Source organism: Danio rerio, chromosome 8, assembly GCF_052040795.2.
Source record: "Danio rerio strain M-AB ecotype USA chromosome 8, GRCz13ab, whole genome shotgun sequence".
Taxonomy (NCBI): domain Eukaryota; kingdom Metazoa; phylum Chordata; class Actinopteri; order Cypriniformes; family Danionidae; genus Danio; species Danio rerio.
The window spans coordinates 54399462-54415746 of NC_141028.1; the positions used below are offsets into that span (position 1 = coordinate 54399462).

Consider the following 16285-nt stretch of genomic DNA (forward strand, 5'->3'; position numbering starts at 1 on the left):
TGTTTAGAAATGTGTTGACAAAATCTTCTCTCTGTTAAACAGAAATTGGGGAAAAAAATAAACTGGGGGGCTAATAATTCTGACTTCAACTGTATATATAAACTATTATTAGATTGAATTTACAGAAATGGTACTATATCTTGATATTAAATGATTTATATTTAAATATAAGATCCAGCCCTACTCTCATACCAGTCATGGCATCAATTCTACCCCAAATGTGATGGCGTCCCTACTGGTGATTCGGGTCCCCCCCCCCCAAACCCCCCAAATCAAGTCATCATCCTGATTCTTATTAAAAACACCAAGCAGAACTACTTGCTTATTTACGCACTCCTATTTTTAATTTCCATGTCTTTATGCTGAATTTAGACTACTGCCCTCTGCTGGTAACAGTAACTCTATATCTTGCATGTGCAGATCATATGTGGTAGCCAGCCACTGACTTTCAAATGAACAGCTATGTGCAGTAGCAGACCACTTAAAACCTATTTAACTTTAGGGGATAGGTAGTCATAAGAGGCCACAAGAGTGACAGCAGCCATTAACAATGCTACAGAGATGACCACTGCTCAGCTTTATGCAAATAACAGAGCATAATGAGCAGCAGTGTGCGGTGAGTACAAATGGGAGTGTAGACAGTGATCTATTACCTGTTACAGTAAACCCAAAAGTGAGATTAAAGTTAACCCAAAGTTAGATTTGGTCACTGAAATAAACCCCTAAATGATGCAAACACCTCCAAAGATATCTATGTGAAGATATATATTTGGCTGACCTTATTTACATGTAAAATAATACTTCAGGGTACGGCTGCACAATATATGTTTTCAGCATTGATGTTGCAATGTGCTTTCACAATAGTCACATTGCAGGATATGCAATGTTGGGTCTAAATTATAGTCTCTGCAGAGTTGAACCATAATAGTGTGTAAAACATTTGGGCACAAGAAATGATGACGTCAAGAGGTGTAACAAAAATTAATTGTATTTAAGTATTTTTATGACTTAAGGCTGATTTATACTTCTGCGTCAAGTGACCGGCGTAACCCACGGCGCATGCAACGCGCGTAGCTGTGCATTAATACTTCTGCACACTGTCTCTGTTGGTCTGCACTAACACTTCCGAAACACTAGTTGGCAGTGAGGTGTAAATGTTCCTCTGTGTCGAGTTTCTTCGCTGTTGTTTTGCTTTTCCTGAACACTTCCGGGATGTACAAGTGGCTCAAACTCGCTCATTTTGAGGCAGGAACTGGCGGACGTGCAACAACTTTAACTATGAGGTAAACACAAAACAAAACTTTCCATCCGGAGCTACTTCACGGTACTCCACACTTGTAAACAATCGCTCCATTAGGCTCGCACCATTCACGCGGCTTTCGGCCCCGCCCAGACTCGTCAGCGCTACCAAGCCGACCAATCACAGAGTTTACGCTACGCGTCGTTGCGACGTGTAGTTAAGTTTTTTGAGAGGTGCACATCAGCGATGCCGACGGCCACGTCGAAGGGCTATGCGTCAGCACTGTAGCATTCGCCAGCGATTGAATCAGAAGTATAAATCAGCCTTAAGACTATACATTACCCAGGGCCGGAGTGGGACTCCTTTATAGCCCTGGAGTTTCAAGCCTTAGATCGGCCCACCTCAGTTCACGACTGACTATATTAAAATAAGGTCATTTCCAATTCAGTTTCTAATTACACTATCACGAAAACAGCTGCTTTAGAACTTTAAATGTTCATCAACCTTACAGTTTTATATGTCTTCACAATATAAATAAAAAAAAAAAGAAATACTCAAGTGAGGATTGAACACGGATCGACGACGTTGTAACGCAGTGGCTGACCACTGGACCACAATGGTGCTGTTATGCTTGTGTGGCCAGAATAATAGTTACATCATCATTACCCTGCAGGCTGCATTTTGCTCATGGGGCTGCGAGACAATAAATAAGAAGAGCGGAGCTGCGGCAAAATAATGAATAAAAAGAGTGAGGCTATATGGTCAAATAAATAAGTAAATGAAAAAAAATGTGACTGCTGAGAGAGCAAGCAGCTAGACACACCAGCCCTCGCGGCCAAAAAACAGACCGGCCCACCGGGAACTCTCCTGGGGCCTCATGTATCAACGCTGCGTACGCACAAAAACTTTGCGTACGCCAGGTTTCACGCTCAGAATCGCTCACGTTTGGATTTACTAACAATGAACTGAACGTGGGAATATGCGCACCTTCACGGCAGCTTTCTGGCAGGCGTACGCACATTTTTTGTGCGTGTCTGTTTTATTTCCATTGGCGACTCCTAGAGGCAGTTGTGTTAAATTCTTCTCTACAAAGTGTCTGAGCCTTGCAATGGCAGCTGTATGAGACGGGTTCATATAGTAGGTATGTAAGATTTCCATACCATACAGTTGACCAGCTAAACATTAAAGCACAATTTGCAGCGGTCGCCTGTTTTCCCAATGTAATCTGAGCTATCTACTGCACGCACATTGCTATAAAGACACTATCTGAAGATAAATTTGCATGCGTGAATCAGAAACATTTCCATTCAATAAATGTGCAAATAAAATATGATGCACAAACTTATTAATGATTCCTACTTGTCTTTCTCGTGATAAATAGTGGGCAAAATCTGATATGTAGCGGGAAAAAAAAGAAGAAAGAATTCATCAGACGCTGGATTCGAACCGAGTTTGTGCTCGAACGAGTCAGTATATGATCATATGCTTCTTATGAGGTGCGCCACTGAGACTGCAAAGGGTACTGCAACAGTTTACAGATATAAACCACACTATTTCTTTTTTAAATGCACTCAGTGCGATGTTCAGACCCAACTGTGTTAACCGTATCAGCTAAACTCTCCCACTCTATTTTTTTCTTTTGTTGTTAATTCCGGAGAACAAACTTGCAAATAACACCGCTTTTCTCCGGTCTACCTCCGAAAGCAGCACCTCCAATTCACATTCTGTTCAAAGTTTCTCTTTTTGTTTGATTTTGCCGTTGCTTTTTCGTTGGGTTTTGCCATTAGCATAGTCATTAGCATATTCATACGGGGGAGGAGGCAGGGAGGGGTTTTGCGCTCGTGCATGTTGCGCTCAGTTTCACGTTCATTCGGATGTACAAAAGAATATGCGTGAGATTCGGCGTACGCAGTGTTTCATACATCTGAATTTTTTTCTGCGTACGCACATTTACAGCTTTGTGCGTACGCAATGTTTTAGTAAGATTTCCACGCAAGTCTTCGTACATGAGGCCCCTGGTCCTCCCAATTGGCCATTCCGGGCCTGACACTACCTGACAAAAGTATTTTTGTCGATCACAGTAGTAAGAGCAACAAATAACAAGTTGATGTCTAGTCGATCATTTTCATCACAAATACTGCAGAAGAGCCTTGAGTCACTTAATTATCTTTTTACACTTGGAAGTGAACTGAATGTGGGTGGTGTTAAACTAATAACTGAATAGTGACGTTTCATACGATTAATGTTTGTAGCTACATGTTTGTTTGTTTTAATCCATGACTGACTCATAACGTTATATGGCATAAAATAATTAAGGGTCATTCAGAAATGTGATGCTTTATTTTTCGCTATCACCGTTTAATGACGTCATGTTCCAGGAAAGCTGAAATAGTTTGGTGGATGTTTGTCACCGTAACTGTGTTTCCTGGTTTGGTTCCTGGTTTTACAAATTGAGCACTGTTTTTCCAATATTGTGCAGTCGTACTTCAGGGTGAACCTTTAATTCGTTAGACCCTTTATTCGTAGTGCGACCACTTTAATGTTCTCCTATGCCTTTTAGGTCAAAGTTTTAGTGTCACAAAGTGACGACAAAATCATCCATATGCAGTTTGCACACAGTGAGCTATTATGATACTTTTCTTTAGCCTTTTTTATTATAGTCAGTTGATATGTGTGTTTGTGTGTGTTTTGAAACCTGATACATTAGTTGACCATTGTGGTTCTATGAGAAATATCAACAATTGAGTATATGCAATGTCCACAAACAGATGAGGATTCATTAGGCCATAATGTTAAGACTTAAGGCTTTAAATTGAGAGATTTTCTTGATGGCCTAGTCAGTAGTACATTTAAAACATCCTGAAAGAGTAATGTTGAGAAAAATCTGACTAAATAGATGCATAGAACTATTGACGGTATCTTTGATGGGCTGGGCGGCACATGGTATTATGCCATGAGATTCAATGTTCATTTTCCAAGGGTGGTGCAAAGGTACAGGGAATAAGGGAACAATGAATAAAAAATTACCCTCTAGTCATTGCACATCGGTTGGGTTTAAGTCAGTTTAAGCCCATTTATTTAATTTTATTTATTTATTTTTTTTAATTTAATCTTTTTTTTTTTCATAAAAAAAGAGTGGATGTCCATCTTTTTTATTGAGCTTAATTAGTTCCAGATATTTTTTGTATGCAATTTTTGGTATAACCAAATTAATGTTAGTTGTATCGTCATGAATATATTTTATGTTTTTGATTTATTATTATTATTATTATTATTCATTCATTCATTTTCTTTTTGGCTTAGTCACTTTATTACCTGGGGTCACCATAGCAATGAACCACCAACTTGTCCAGCATGTTTTTACGCAGCGGATGCCCTTCCAGCCGCAAGTTTGTTATTTTCAACAGGGGTGAGTGGCTTGCGCACGCAAGCGGCATAACATGCTCATGCCTTCCAGACACACCCAGTTGAAAGTATGCACATGAATCACATGACAAGCAAGGACCGGTCAGCTTCAGCTTGTATGGAATATATACATTTAAGTTGGCTATCTCAGACAAACACAGACCACCCAAACACTGCAGCCTACGAACCACCAGCCATGAGTTGCCTAGCAACCTACGAACCACCGGTCCGCATTAAAATTGGCAAGCGTTGACCGGTCCCCTGTGACAGAAAGGTTGGGGACCACTGAGCTAATACTTATGTTTGTAATATTAGAATTGTTTGTGAAACAAAAAACATCTCATGCAGATTTTTATAACCCTGAATCTGCATCTCATTTCGGAGGCTGCTACTGCAGCCACGCCCACATATACTGAGGCAGCCTTCATGACTGTAATAAAATTTGCTGTGTTTTTCCACCAAGGCAAACTGGAGTGCCGAAATATAACTGGGTAGACAGTGAGCTGGTTTTAGAGACCAAACACAGACATTCCAACACTGAATGCACATTTTAAAAACGCAAATAACTGACAACTAATAACCTATTGTTCAAATAAACAATGTTCACTTAGCATTTTCGTAAATATCTGTAAATATATTTATTTTTTGGATTTAGATCAAGTCAAAAACGTACATGCAGTACAGCAACTTTAAGTCATGGAATATTGCTAGTGGAGAGAAAAAAAGACTAAGGCTGCGTCCGAAACCGCATACTTCCACACTATATAGTACGCTAAAATCAGTATGCGAGCCGAGTGGTATGTCAGAATTTATAGAATTCGAAAATCAGTAGGCAAGAAGTACCCGGATGACTTACTACTTCCGGCGAGATTCTGAAGTGCGCATCCCATGCACGCTGCGCTATCTCATAATGCCCCATGAGAGAATTCATTAATGGAAGTGAGGCAACGCAACTGACGCAGGTAGGTCACATGACCATGACAAAATGGCGGATGTAGTACGTCCAAATTCCATTCATACTTTTCACATTCATACTGTATAGAACGTACTTTTCTAACGGCAGAGTAGTACGTTTAAATTCAAATGCAGTACCTACTGAGTAGTAGGCGGTTTCGGACGCAGCCTAAGAGGAGATAGTGGGAACCACCAAGAAAGAAAGGAGCAATGATGAAGCAAGGCATCTGTCATCAAATTTAGGGTCTTTTCAACGTCTAACCTTGAAAAAAAAGGATTTCTTTGCCATATTGTAAATCATATGAGTCCACTGATTATCTCTATTTTACATTTCCATTTGCGCAAAAGCCACTATCAAGCTCATTTACTGTAGAATAACTACTCAAGAATAATGTTTCATTTAAAATCAAAGTATTTTAATCGGTTTTAATTCTTAAGTTATTCAAATGTTTCATTTGAAAATATTTGACTCGACTGTTATGAGTTCACTGTTGTCAACTTTCAGTTTAGGTATCAGTGTTTGCTTAGATGTTCAGCCATGGGTGAACGTGCAACCAATCTTAACATCCAATTTAAAATATTCATGCTGTTTAGTCTGCAACCCTAAACCATTTATTTGAACCAGATGTTGTGGATATCACTAGACATGTTCATGCTCGGTCCAGCGCTCAATATCATCAAGAGCACAGGATGGCAGAAAACGGCCCCAAGGTAAATCTTATGAAGTTCTAACCTGTTAACATGAGATCTGGCGTCCTCTTCATTCCAAAGTCTACTTACGAATTAATGCCCGTGGGCTATTGTTACTTTGAAAACGGGTTTAGTGTTCTACCATTTACTTAATTGTTCTTCCTCCGAGAGATACTTAACATGTCTTTGGGACAGGACGATATCCGTGATGTGTTGTACATTTCAGTGTTATGTCAGGGAAATGTACTTTATACCTGCTGGTTGTTGAGTTACACTGTTCATTTGCATCTATTGTGGCCTGTGAAAGATAAAACAAGCAGTAAATACATGGGCAGAAAGCTCAACACACTTGGACACTTGGACTGGAATGAAAGCCCGATTCATTCTTAGTCCCTTATTTATCAGGGGTCGCCATGGTGGAATGAACCACCAACTATTTCCGCATATGTTTTATGCAGCGGATGCCTTTCAAGCCACAACCCAGTACTGGGAAACACCCATAGACTCGCTCATGCACTATGGCCAATTTTGTTTACCTAATTCGCCTATAGCGCATGTCTTTGGACTGTGGGGGAAACCGGAGCACCTGGAGGAAACCCACGCCAACACGGAGAGAACATGCAAACTCCACACAGAAATTCCAACTGGCCAGTCGGGACTCAAACCTGAGATTGAGACGGGACTAAGCCACCGTGCCACCTATATGGAGAACATTTTTAATGACCTTATTGTCATTTTAGATCTCCAACAAAACATACCTGCAACAATTTACATTACACACAAAAAATGTAGGCTGAGAAACATAATTCCATTAAGCCTGGACAGGGTTTAGTGGTCTTTGTGAAGAAAAGCATTATTATTTTTATTGTTAAATAAAAAACGGTCAAAAGTTTAGAATAGAAAGTGTTTTAAAGGGTTTTCTGCTCACCAAGGCTGCATTTACATATCCGAAATACAAAAATAAAAACAGTAATATTGAGAATAAATATATATAGTATAAACGACTTCTTTCAAATTTGAGATATAAATATTGTGATGCGGTGGCGCAGTAGGTAGTGCTGTCGCCCTACAGCAAGAAGGACGCTGATTCGAGCCTCGAATATATATATATATTTAACAGTTCTGTCTGGTTCTTGAATCTGATTGGCTAATAGCCATGTGATTCTGCCAGTGAAACCACTTGACCAGCATCTTCACCCTTCACCCTTGTGTATTACTCCACCCACATACAGCAACAAGAAGAGGACACTCTACAGTTTGACAAATAATATTTCTTTTGTTGGACAACATTATGTACTTTTGAGGCTTTTTTAGTCTTTTAGTTGTTTAGATTCCAACTATGCAGTTTATTTATAAGGATAGTGCCTATTTTTAAATATTTAAATGCGTCGACGGCCATTAGCCTGTCTTTGAGCAAAAATGGTTGATGTTGTTCATCCACAAGATGGCGACAGGATCGCTAAATAAGCCCTAAAAAGACTAAAACATAATTTCTAACTACTGCTGATTAAATCATTATTATACTGTTAAGTGACATTTTAAGTCTATCTCTATCTTTTGTATGTTGTAATGCTGTTTTTATACCATATAATTGTAGTGTATTAGGTGTGAGATGGGACTCATCAGAAATGCGTGTTGTGTTGGCAGAAAGAAAGAAGAAATGCCCGCATGTGTTTAGCGTTTTTCCTTATCGCAAACACAACAGTAATCTGGTAGTGTTTGCGCTGATTTTTTCCCTATTAATTATTGTGATATCCTGATTGCAACAGAGAAATACTGGGATATCTCTGTAGACTGATGGCATTTCATGCCGTTCAGCTTTATAATCTTAAAATGTGAGCAAAATCACCTGTCATCACTTTAGACATTACGCTAGAGAATCATTCACTTACTAGCTCTAAAGTGACGTGTTTTTAAGCAACGGTTTCTGCTGTTCTGACATCAGCTGCAGATGTACAAAAGGGTTTTTAGACTCTCAGTGTTAGATTTTCTTTTTTAAATACAAGATTATGCTGTCGAACTGTCGTATAAACACAATAGTATACTCATAGCAGTGCAATATGACTATATCGTCACAGGTGGGACACTAATGCTGTATTGACACTAGACGTGGAAGAAGTGTCAAGCATGTTAAGTCAATTACATGTAAAGTCAATTCAAAGCCGCGATTAGACATCCTGCGGCATGATATGCGCAAATAACGCGAATGGTGTGGCAAGAACGGCGTGATACACGCGAATGATGTGGAGCGAATTAAGTGTTTTGCACATTTGACGCGCTTAACATGTGAATCAGGCGAACCGATCAAGTTGGAAAATCTGAACTTCAGCGGACATTCACGCTACGTTAACCAATCAGGAGCTTGCTCTTGTGGGGACATGATTATGACGTAGCGCCTGTTGTTGGTGTCCCGGTGGTAATCCACCTGCACACTCCGACAACAGTTCATCAAACTGGGCTCGGCTCAGTCAGAAGCACCGCTGAAACCCTCCATCACCCAGGTTAAGTTTCTGGAGGAGTTTTTGAACTCACAGAGCTGGGCGCACCTCTGAAAGGATTGAGTGGACTCAGACACAGCTCCAAACGAATCAACGCTGTTTTTCAGGCTTCATAAAGCACATAAACACAGCTATTTTCTCAATAAAATCCATGCTAGCGATTTAGCAACGAAGCTAGACTCACTGGGCAGACAGAAGCCCTACCCATCACGGGAATCTGTGGCTGTTGGGAAGTGAATTTGACGTGCAAATGAATTGGATTTCACACGAGAATGAAGCGAGTAAACTCAAATGTTATCGCGATTGATCCACATGTTCCACGTCTGGTGTGAACACAGCATAAGGCAGCACATACGCATGCATGCTTCCTACCTCCCACCATACCTCCCACCATATCGTACTGTTACTTATACTGCTACTGATATTGCTAATATGCTCATATATATATATATATATATATATATATATATATATATATATATATATATATATATATATATATATATATATATATATATACATACAGGGCTTTACATTAACTTTTTCAATCACCGGCCACTGTGTCTAGTAGTTTTCCAATGTTACTAGCCACACTGCATTTTCATTAGCTACAATTTTGTTGCTGGGTAAAATATATTTTATATGCATAAATTTGACGTTGACATGCTAAAATTACTTGAATTAAATTTTGGTTATGTCCACATGCCTCATTCATTTCACTTTTTGTGTGTCGAGTATGAGTTTGCTCAATGAGCATGAGCAAATGGGTGCTGGTTTCATAGTGTTATATTGCAATTAGTTTTTATTTCACATGACTTTTTTTAGAGCTCAAAATTAACGATTTACCAAATTTATCTCTATAACCACACTAAACAACTATTATTTTTTAGCCACAAATTTTTAATGTGTCAAAACAAGCAAAATATAGCTGTATACTATACTTTCTATTTAACAAATCATTTCTTAAAATAGAAAGAACAGCAATTGACTTTTAAAAAATAACTATTGTCATGTATTAAAAATATGCACAGTAATCTGTCATGGCTAAAGATCTCTCGGATCACCAGTTAACTGCACATAAATGGAGAGTTCATCTCCCATTAAAGCAATATTGTAAAAAAAAAAAAAGAGATAATTAAACCATTTTAACAAAAATGAAAGCAAATAAAACCGTAAGCAAATGAAAGCAGTGAAACATACCGTGTGTGATAATGAAAGGATGATAACATGCACGCGGTTAACTTTAGGCAATTTAATAATCTGTTCAAAGTGAAAGCAACAACTGCTTACAAAAAGACAAAGTTTGAGCTCTTAAAAGCATCAGGACTGTGGGTGCATGTTCATCACTTTTTGTCTAGTTTATTTGAAAAAGAACCGATGACAGTTGCGTTTCCAGAACCTGTTCCAGACACGGTTGCTTCACAATTCGGGAGCGCGCAAACGTTAAGCAGTCGCGCACATCACATCAGCTGTTAGCACGAGTGATGATCATTCTCTCATCAGGTTTTACTTGCTTTCTTCTGCTCGCATGATCACAATTATTTTACTTCTCGATTCTAAGATCACATTATCACGCATATTGGGTCATCCTTATATTGTCGAACCCTGCTTTTAGGAAAACTACAATTTCAAAATTATTTTCAACCAGCCAGTATTCCTACTGTACAGTATATATGAGCAATGCTGAAAAGCAACATTATATTTTTTTAATTATATATATATATATATATATATATATATATATATATATATATATATATATATATATATATATATATATATTTATATATTTATATATATATATATTTATATATTTATATATATATATATTTTATATATATATATATATATATATATATATATATATATATATATATATATATATATAATTAAAAAAATATATTGTTGCTTTTCAGCATTGATCATATATACTGTACAGTAGGAACCATAATTAATTGGGCCTTAACAGTAACACATTGGCAAGCAAGCACCCAGCAATCATTTTAGGCAGTGCGAATGTATTTAATTGCTTTGTTCCATTTTTGCTACTTTTGGAGTTGAATATTGTAGAGGAAATATTTTCAGAACGAGTACTGGACTTATATACAGATCATACTAGAATACAATTAGTTGTTTTTTGCTTTAATGACGAGGTTTAAAAAAAAGGTCACGATATTGTGTTTCATTTGTTTCATTTGTTTTGTTTGTTTGTTCACCTCCTCTCTGTCCTTCCTGCATTCGTCATCTACTCTCTGTCTGTCTTCACCACACCTGTCTCACTCGAACACCTGTCTGCTTTGCATGGACGCTTTCCTGTGTCTTCTGGCTTTCCATTCTCTCTAAAGAAGGGCATCTGTCCTCTACGCATCTTTCTCCCTCTGTCGCTCCTGCTCCAGAAACACTCCGTCAGAGAAAGAGTAAGTATTTCTCACTCAGCTCATTATATTTGTGTGTGTGTGTGTGTGTTTGTGTGTTTCATTTTTGTTCTGTAATTGTGATATGTTTCTGTTCATCAAGAGCGCATTGGTTTATTTGGCAAACTGAAGCAACTTCTCTTACTTCAGATTTTCAAAGAAACCATTTATTTTTTATGTTATTTTATGTGAATCCAGTCGGGATCAGTCCACAGAATTCCCCAGATGCTGCGGGGACTCTGGCACATCAGCTGTGATTTGTTTATGTAGCATAACTATATTGATTGACGACATTGTGTTGAGGGTGAGGTCATTTTGTGGCTCAAATACTGTACGACAAAAGCTAAAAAAAGTCAACATGAAATGGCATTCAGGATGAACAGGATTGTTAGTAATAATAAACAAAGCACTTTCATCCGTTTGGAATTTTAAAAAGTAGGCGTGCCTAACCTGAATTGAGTCACCTGATTGGTTGTTAGCCAAAGGCTTATTTATACTTCTGCATCGAGTGATCGGCATGACCCACGGCGCCTGCCTTGCACGTAATCCTGCATTTGTAGTTCTGCGTGCTGTTTGTATTGCTCTGCAATAATACTTCCGAAATGCTAGCTGGCAACAGGTTTTAATGTTCCCAACATAAGCTCAAACAAAACAAAAACAAAACCAAAACAATAAAAAACAAAAAAAAAGTAGCACCTGGAATGTATTTTGCGCTCTCCAGATATGTATATAGCGTTACATTTTCAGAATGAGCTTGGGTTGTATGTTCCGCTGCGTCGAGTTTCTTCGTGGGTGTTTTGAAGCGGGAACTGGCGGACGTGCAGCAACTTTAATCATAAGGTAAACGCAAAACAAAACTTTCCATCTGGAGCTCCTTCACGGGACTTTACACTTGTAAACACTCACTCTATCGCGCTTGTAGCTCTCTGCCCCGCCCACCCTCATCAGCGATACCAAGCCGACCAATCACAGAGCTTGTGCTATGCATCATTGTGACGTGTCATTTTTTTAGAGGTGCGCATCAGTGAGAGGTGCGCATCAGTGTCAACGTCAGCCAAGGCGAGGGCTATGCGACCGCGCAAAGGATGTGCTGAAGCAAACATGTGAGCTTGATGCAGAAGTATAAGGGGCCTTGCGTTTTTACAATGGAAAAGTGCATTTGGTATGACCGGCCCATAAATCAGCCGTAAAATGTCTTGAGTTCTTAGACACATGAGAATTTAAAGGCGCATTATGTAAAAAATATATATTTATTCAAATATCCAAAAACCACAGCTGACTATATGTACTTGCATTATCCCAAAAGTTTGAAGACTGTTTACCTAGCAACCACTAAGAATACCTTAGCAACCACCCAGCCAATATTCAGAACACCATAGCAACCACCTAGCAACACCTTAGCAACCACTCTGAACGCCTTAGCAATCACCTAGTTTTAAGAATATTCACGTAGCAACCACTCAGAACACTCTAGCAACCTCCTAGTAACTATTCAGACTATCCTAGCAACAGCCTAGCAATCACCTAATTTTGAAGAATGCTCACCTAGCAACCACTCAGAAAACTCTAGCAACTGCCTAGCAACAACTTAGCCACCGCCTAGCAACACCTTAACAACCACCTAGTTTTAAAAAATGTTCACCCAGAAACCACTCGGAGCACTCTAGCAACCACGTAGTAACACCTTAGCAACCACCTAGCGACCATTCAGAACACCCTAGCAAGCGCCTAGCAACCACTCAAAACACCCTAGCAACCAGCTAGCAACGCCTAAGAACACCATAGAAACTACCTAGCAATGTAACCACCTAGTTTTGACAAATGTTCAACCAGCTGGCAACGCCTTAGCAACCACTTAGAACACCCCAGCAACCACCTAGAATACCCTAGCAACCACCCAGTTTTGAAGAACGTTCATCTAGCAAACACTTAGAACACTCTAGAAACCCCCTAGCAACAACTAAGCAACCACCTAGCGACCATTCACACTAGCAACTACCTAGCAGCCACTCAGAACACCCTAACCAGCTTACAACAGCTTAGCAACCACTTAGAACACCCAAGCAATCACCCAGAACAACCACCTAGTTTTGAAGAATGTTCACGTAGCAACCACTCAGAACACTCTAGCAACCACCTAGCAATGACTCAGAACACCTTAACAACCACCTAGCAAGCAATTATAACAGTAATGCATTTGTACCCCAGAGATTTGCCACTGTAAACCCCACTCAAAGTTTATTCGGGAAATGTACATACTGTATCTACAGCAGCTTAAACTATTATGTTTAAAAATGTGTTGAAAAAATCTCTCTGTTAAATCAGGGAGAAAACATAAGGGGGGCTGATAATTCTGACTTCAGCTGTATGTATGTTGATTTTCATGTTGACTTTAATAAAAACTCATAGACATTTACAATACTGATTGAATGATTGGATTTACGAGCAGATCATCTGTTAAAGCGCCGTCCTCCGACATGAGTCTGCGAAGTGACTCACACTGCAATGAATGAATATAAAGGTGTGCAAACAGTGGGCAGCCGTATTGACCCGGTGCTGCCGTCGGCCTACGCCACATCATTCCTCACTATGCACAGCTATTGTGAACATCCTGATCCACTTTTGTTGTGCTCATATTCAGGCATAAGTTCTTCTGTTTGCTTTTGTTTAAGTGATATCAATGGGATTTCTAGCTATCAGTCTTAAATGAAGATTTCCATGACAAGGTTGATGGTAATGCATGGTGTGATTGAGCTGTCTAACTATATCTGATGATTTATTTACTATAATATAAGGTAAAGCTGTGTATAAATTGGTACAATATTCAGATTTGTGTTTTGATATCATTAGCACGTTCATTAACTGCTTTCTTTGTTTATTTTCCCCCCAAATGGCTGAAATGGTTATGTTTATTCAGAGGAACCTATGTTGTTGTTAAGTAAATTCAAAACATCAGTGTTACAAAGTACTGTGTATATACACTAACCGGCCACTTTATTAGGTACACCTTACTAGTACTGGTTTGCCTTCAGAACTGCCAACAGTTTCAACAGGGTACTGGAAATATTCCTGAGATTTTGGTCTATATTGACATGATAGCATCACACAGTTGCTGCAGATTTGTTCCACAAATCCCAAAGGTGCTCTATTGGATTGAGTTCTGGTGACTGTGGAGGCCATTTGAGTACAGTGAACTCACTGTCATGTTTAAGAAACCAGTCTGAGATGATCAGTCAGAGATTGATGGCAAATTCTGACCCTGCCGTTCAAATGTCACAGCAAAAATCGAGACTCATCAGACCAGGCAACATTTTTACAATCTTCTATTGTCCAATTTTGGTGAGCCTGTGTAAATTGTAGCCTCAGTTTTCAGTTCTTAGCTGACAGGAGTGGCACCCGTTGTGGTCTTCTGCAGCTGTAGCCTATCCGCCTCAAGGTTGGACGTGTTGTGCGGTTAGAGATGCTCTTCTGCCGACCTCGGTTGTAAGGTTATTTGAGTTATTGTTGCCTTTCAATCAGCTCAAACCAGTCTGGCCATTTGTCTTTTTCGGACTATTCTCTGTAAACCCTAGAGTTGGTTGTGCGTGAAAGTCCCAGTAGATCAGCAGTTTCTGAAATACTCAGACCACCCCGTCTGGCTCCAACAACCACGCCACGTTCAAAGTCACTAAAATCCCCTTTCTTCCTCATTCTGATACTCTGTTTGAACTAAATTGAATTGCATTGAGTTGCTACCATGTGACTGACTAATTAGAAATTTGCGTTGACGAGTTGGACAGGTGTACCTAATAAAGTGGCCGGTGAGTATATGTTATAATGCAAATATACTTTAAATATACTATAATATTTGAAGACTGACACATGTTAAAGAGATAGTTCACCCAAAAATCATAATGTATACATTATTTAGAAGATATTTTGAAGAAAGCTGAAAACCTGTAGCCACCATGGTAGGAAAAAAAAACTAATTCTATGAATGTCAATGGTTACAGGTTTCCAGCTTTCTTCAAAATGTCTTTTTTTTCACAGGTTTGTGACCACTGAAGGGAGAGATTTGGGTGAACTATCTCTTTAATGTTGCAATGTTGTTGTTAGAAATAAATAATTAAACTCTAATAGCGTGCGTTTATGTCTTGCTTGTAGGGTTTGAGTATTAATATTACATTACGCAGATTACCCATATTGTCATCAATCTAATTTGACTATACCTTCTATAAAGTTACAAATTAATTGGTTCCAAAGAATGGTTGCATACATGTACAGTACATTTGAAAGATGTTAAACATATCAATTTTGTTATTATATCTGCAGCAGAGTTTAAAATTTACGTCTATATATAATGGAAATGTAGAATATGTATATCCGTAACTCAGAGTATATACGGTTGAAGATTATTATCATTATTAGCTATCTTGTGAAATTAATTCTCTTTAATGGAGAGATTTTAAACACATTTTTAAACATAATAGTTTGAATAACTAATTTCTTTTATCTTTGCTAGTTATTGCAAACTATTTATTTAATTTTTTTTGCTAGTTGTTGTGCAAGACAATAGTATTCTGCTTCAAGTGCAATTTAAGAGCCTAACTGGGTTACTTAGGAAAGTTAGGTTAATAAAGTCATTGAACAACATTGGATTGTTCTGTAGCTAAACAAATATATATATATATATATATATATATATATATATATATATATATATATATATATATATATATATATATATATTAATATATATCACTGGCCACTTTATTAGGCATACCTTACTATTATCGGGTTGGACCCCCTTTTGCCTTCAGAATTGCCTTTAATCCTTCGTAGCATGGATTCAACAAGGTACTGGAAATATTCCCCAGAGATTTATGGTCCATATTGACATGATAGCTTATATTGAAGATTTGCCAGCTGCACAGCCATAATGCGAATCTCCCATTCCACCACATCCCAAAGATGCTCTACTGGATTGAGATCTGGTGACTGTGGAGGCCATTTGAGTACAGTGAACTCATTGTCATGTTCAAGAAACCAGTCTGAGATGATTCGTACTTTATGACATGGCACGTTATGCTGCTGGAAGTAGACAT

General features: G+C 38.5%; 1 protein-coding gene across 14 annotated transcripts in view; it reads left to right on the plus strand.

Moving 5' to 3' along the window:
• Positions 1-16285, plus strand: part of espn (espin) — a 156070-nt gene that overhangs the window by 100190 nt on the left and 39595 nt on the right. For 7 of the 14 annotated variants that reach the window (XM_087263690.1, XM_087263691.1, XM_087263685.1 and 4 more), the window contains exon 10: positions 11133-11204. In XM_087263690.1, the coding sequence (XP_087119816.1) occupies positions 11133-11204 (72 nt within the window). 14 annotated transcript variants of the gene reach the window in all.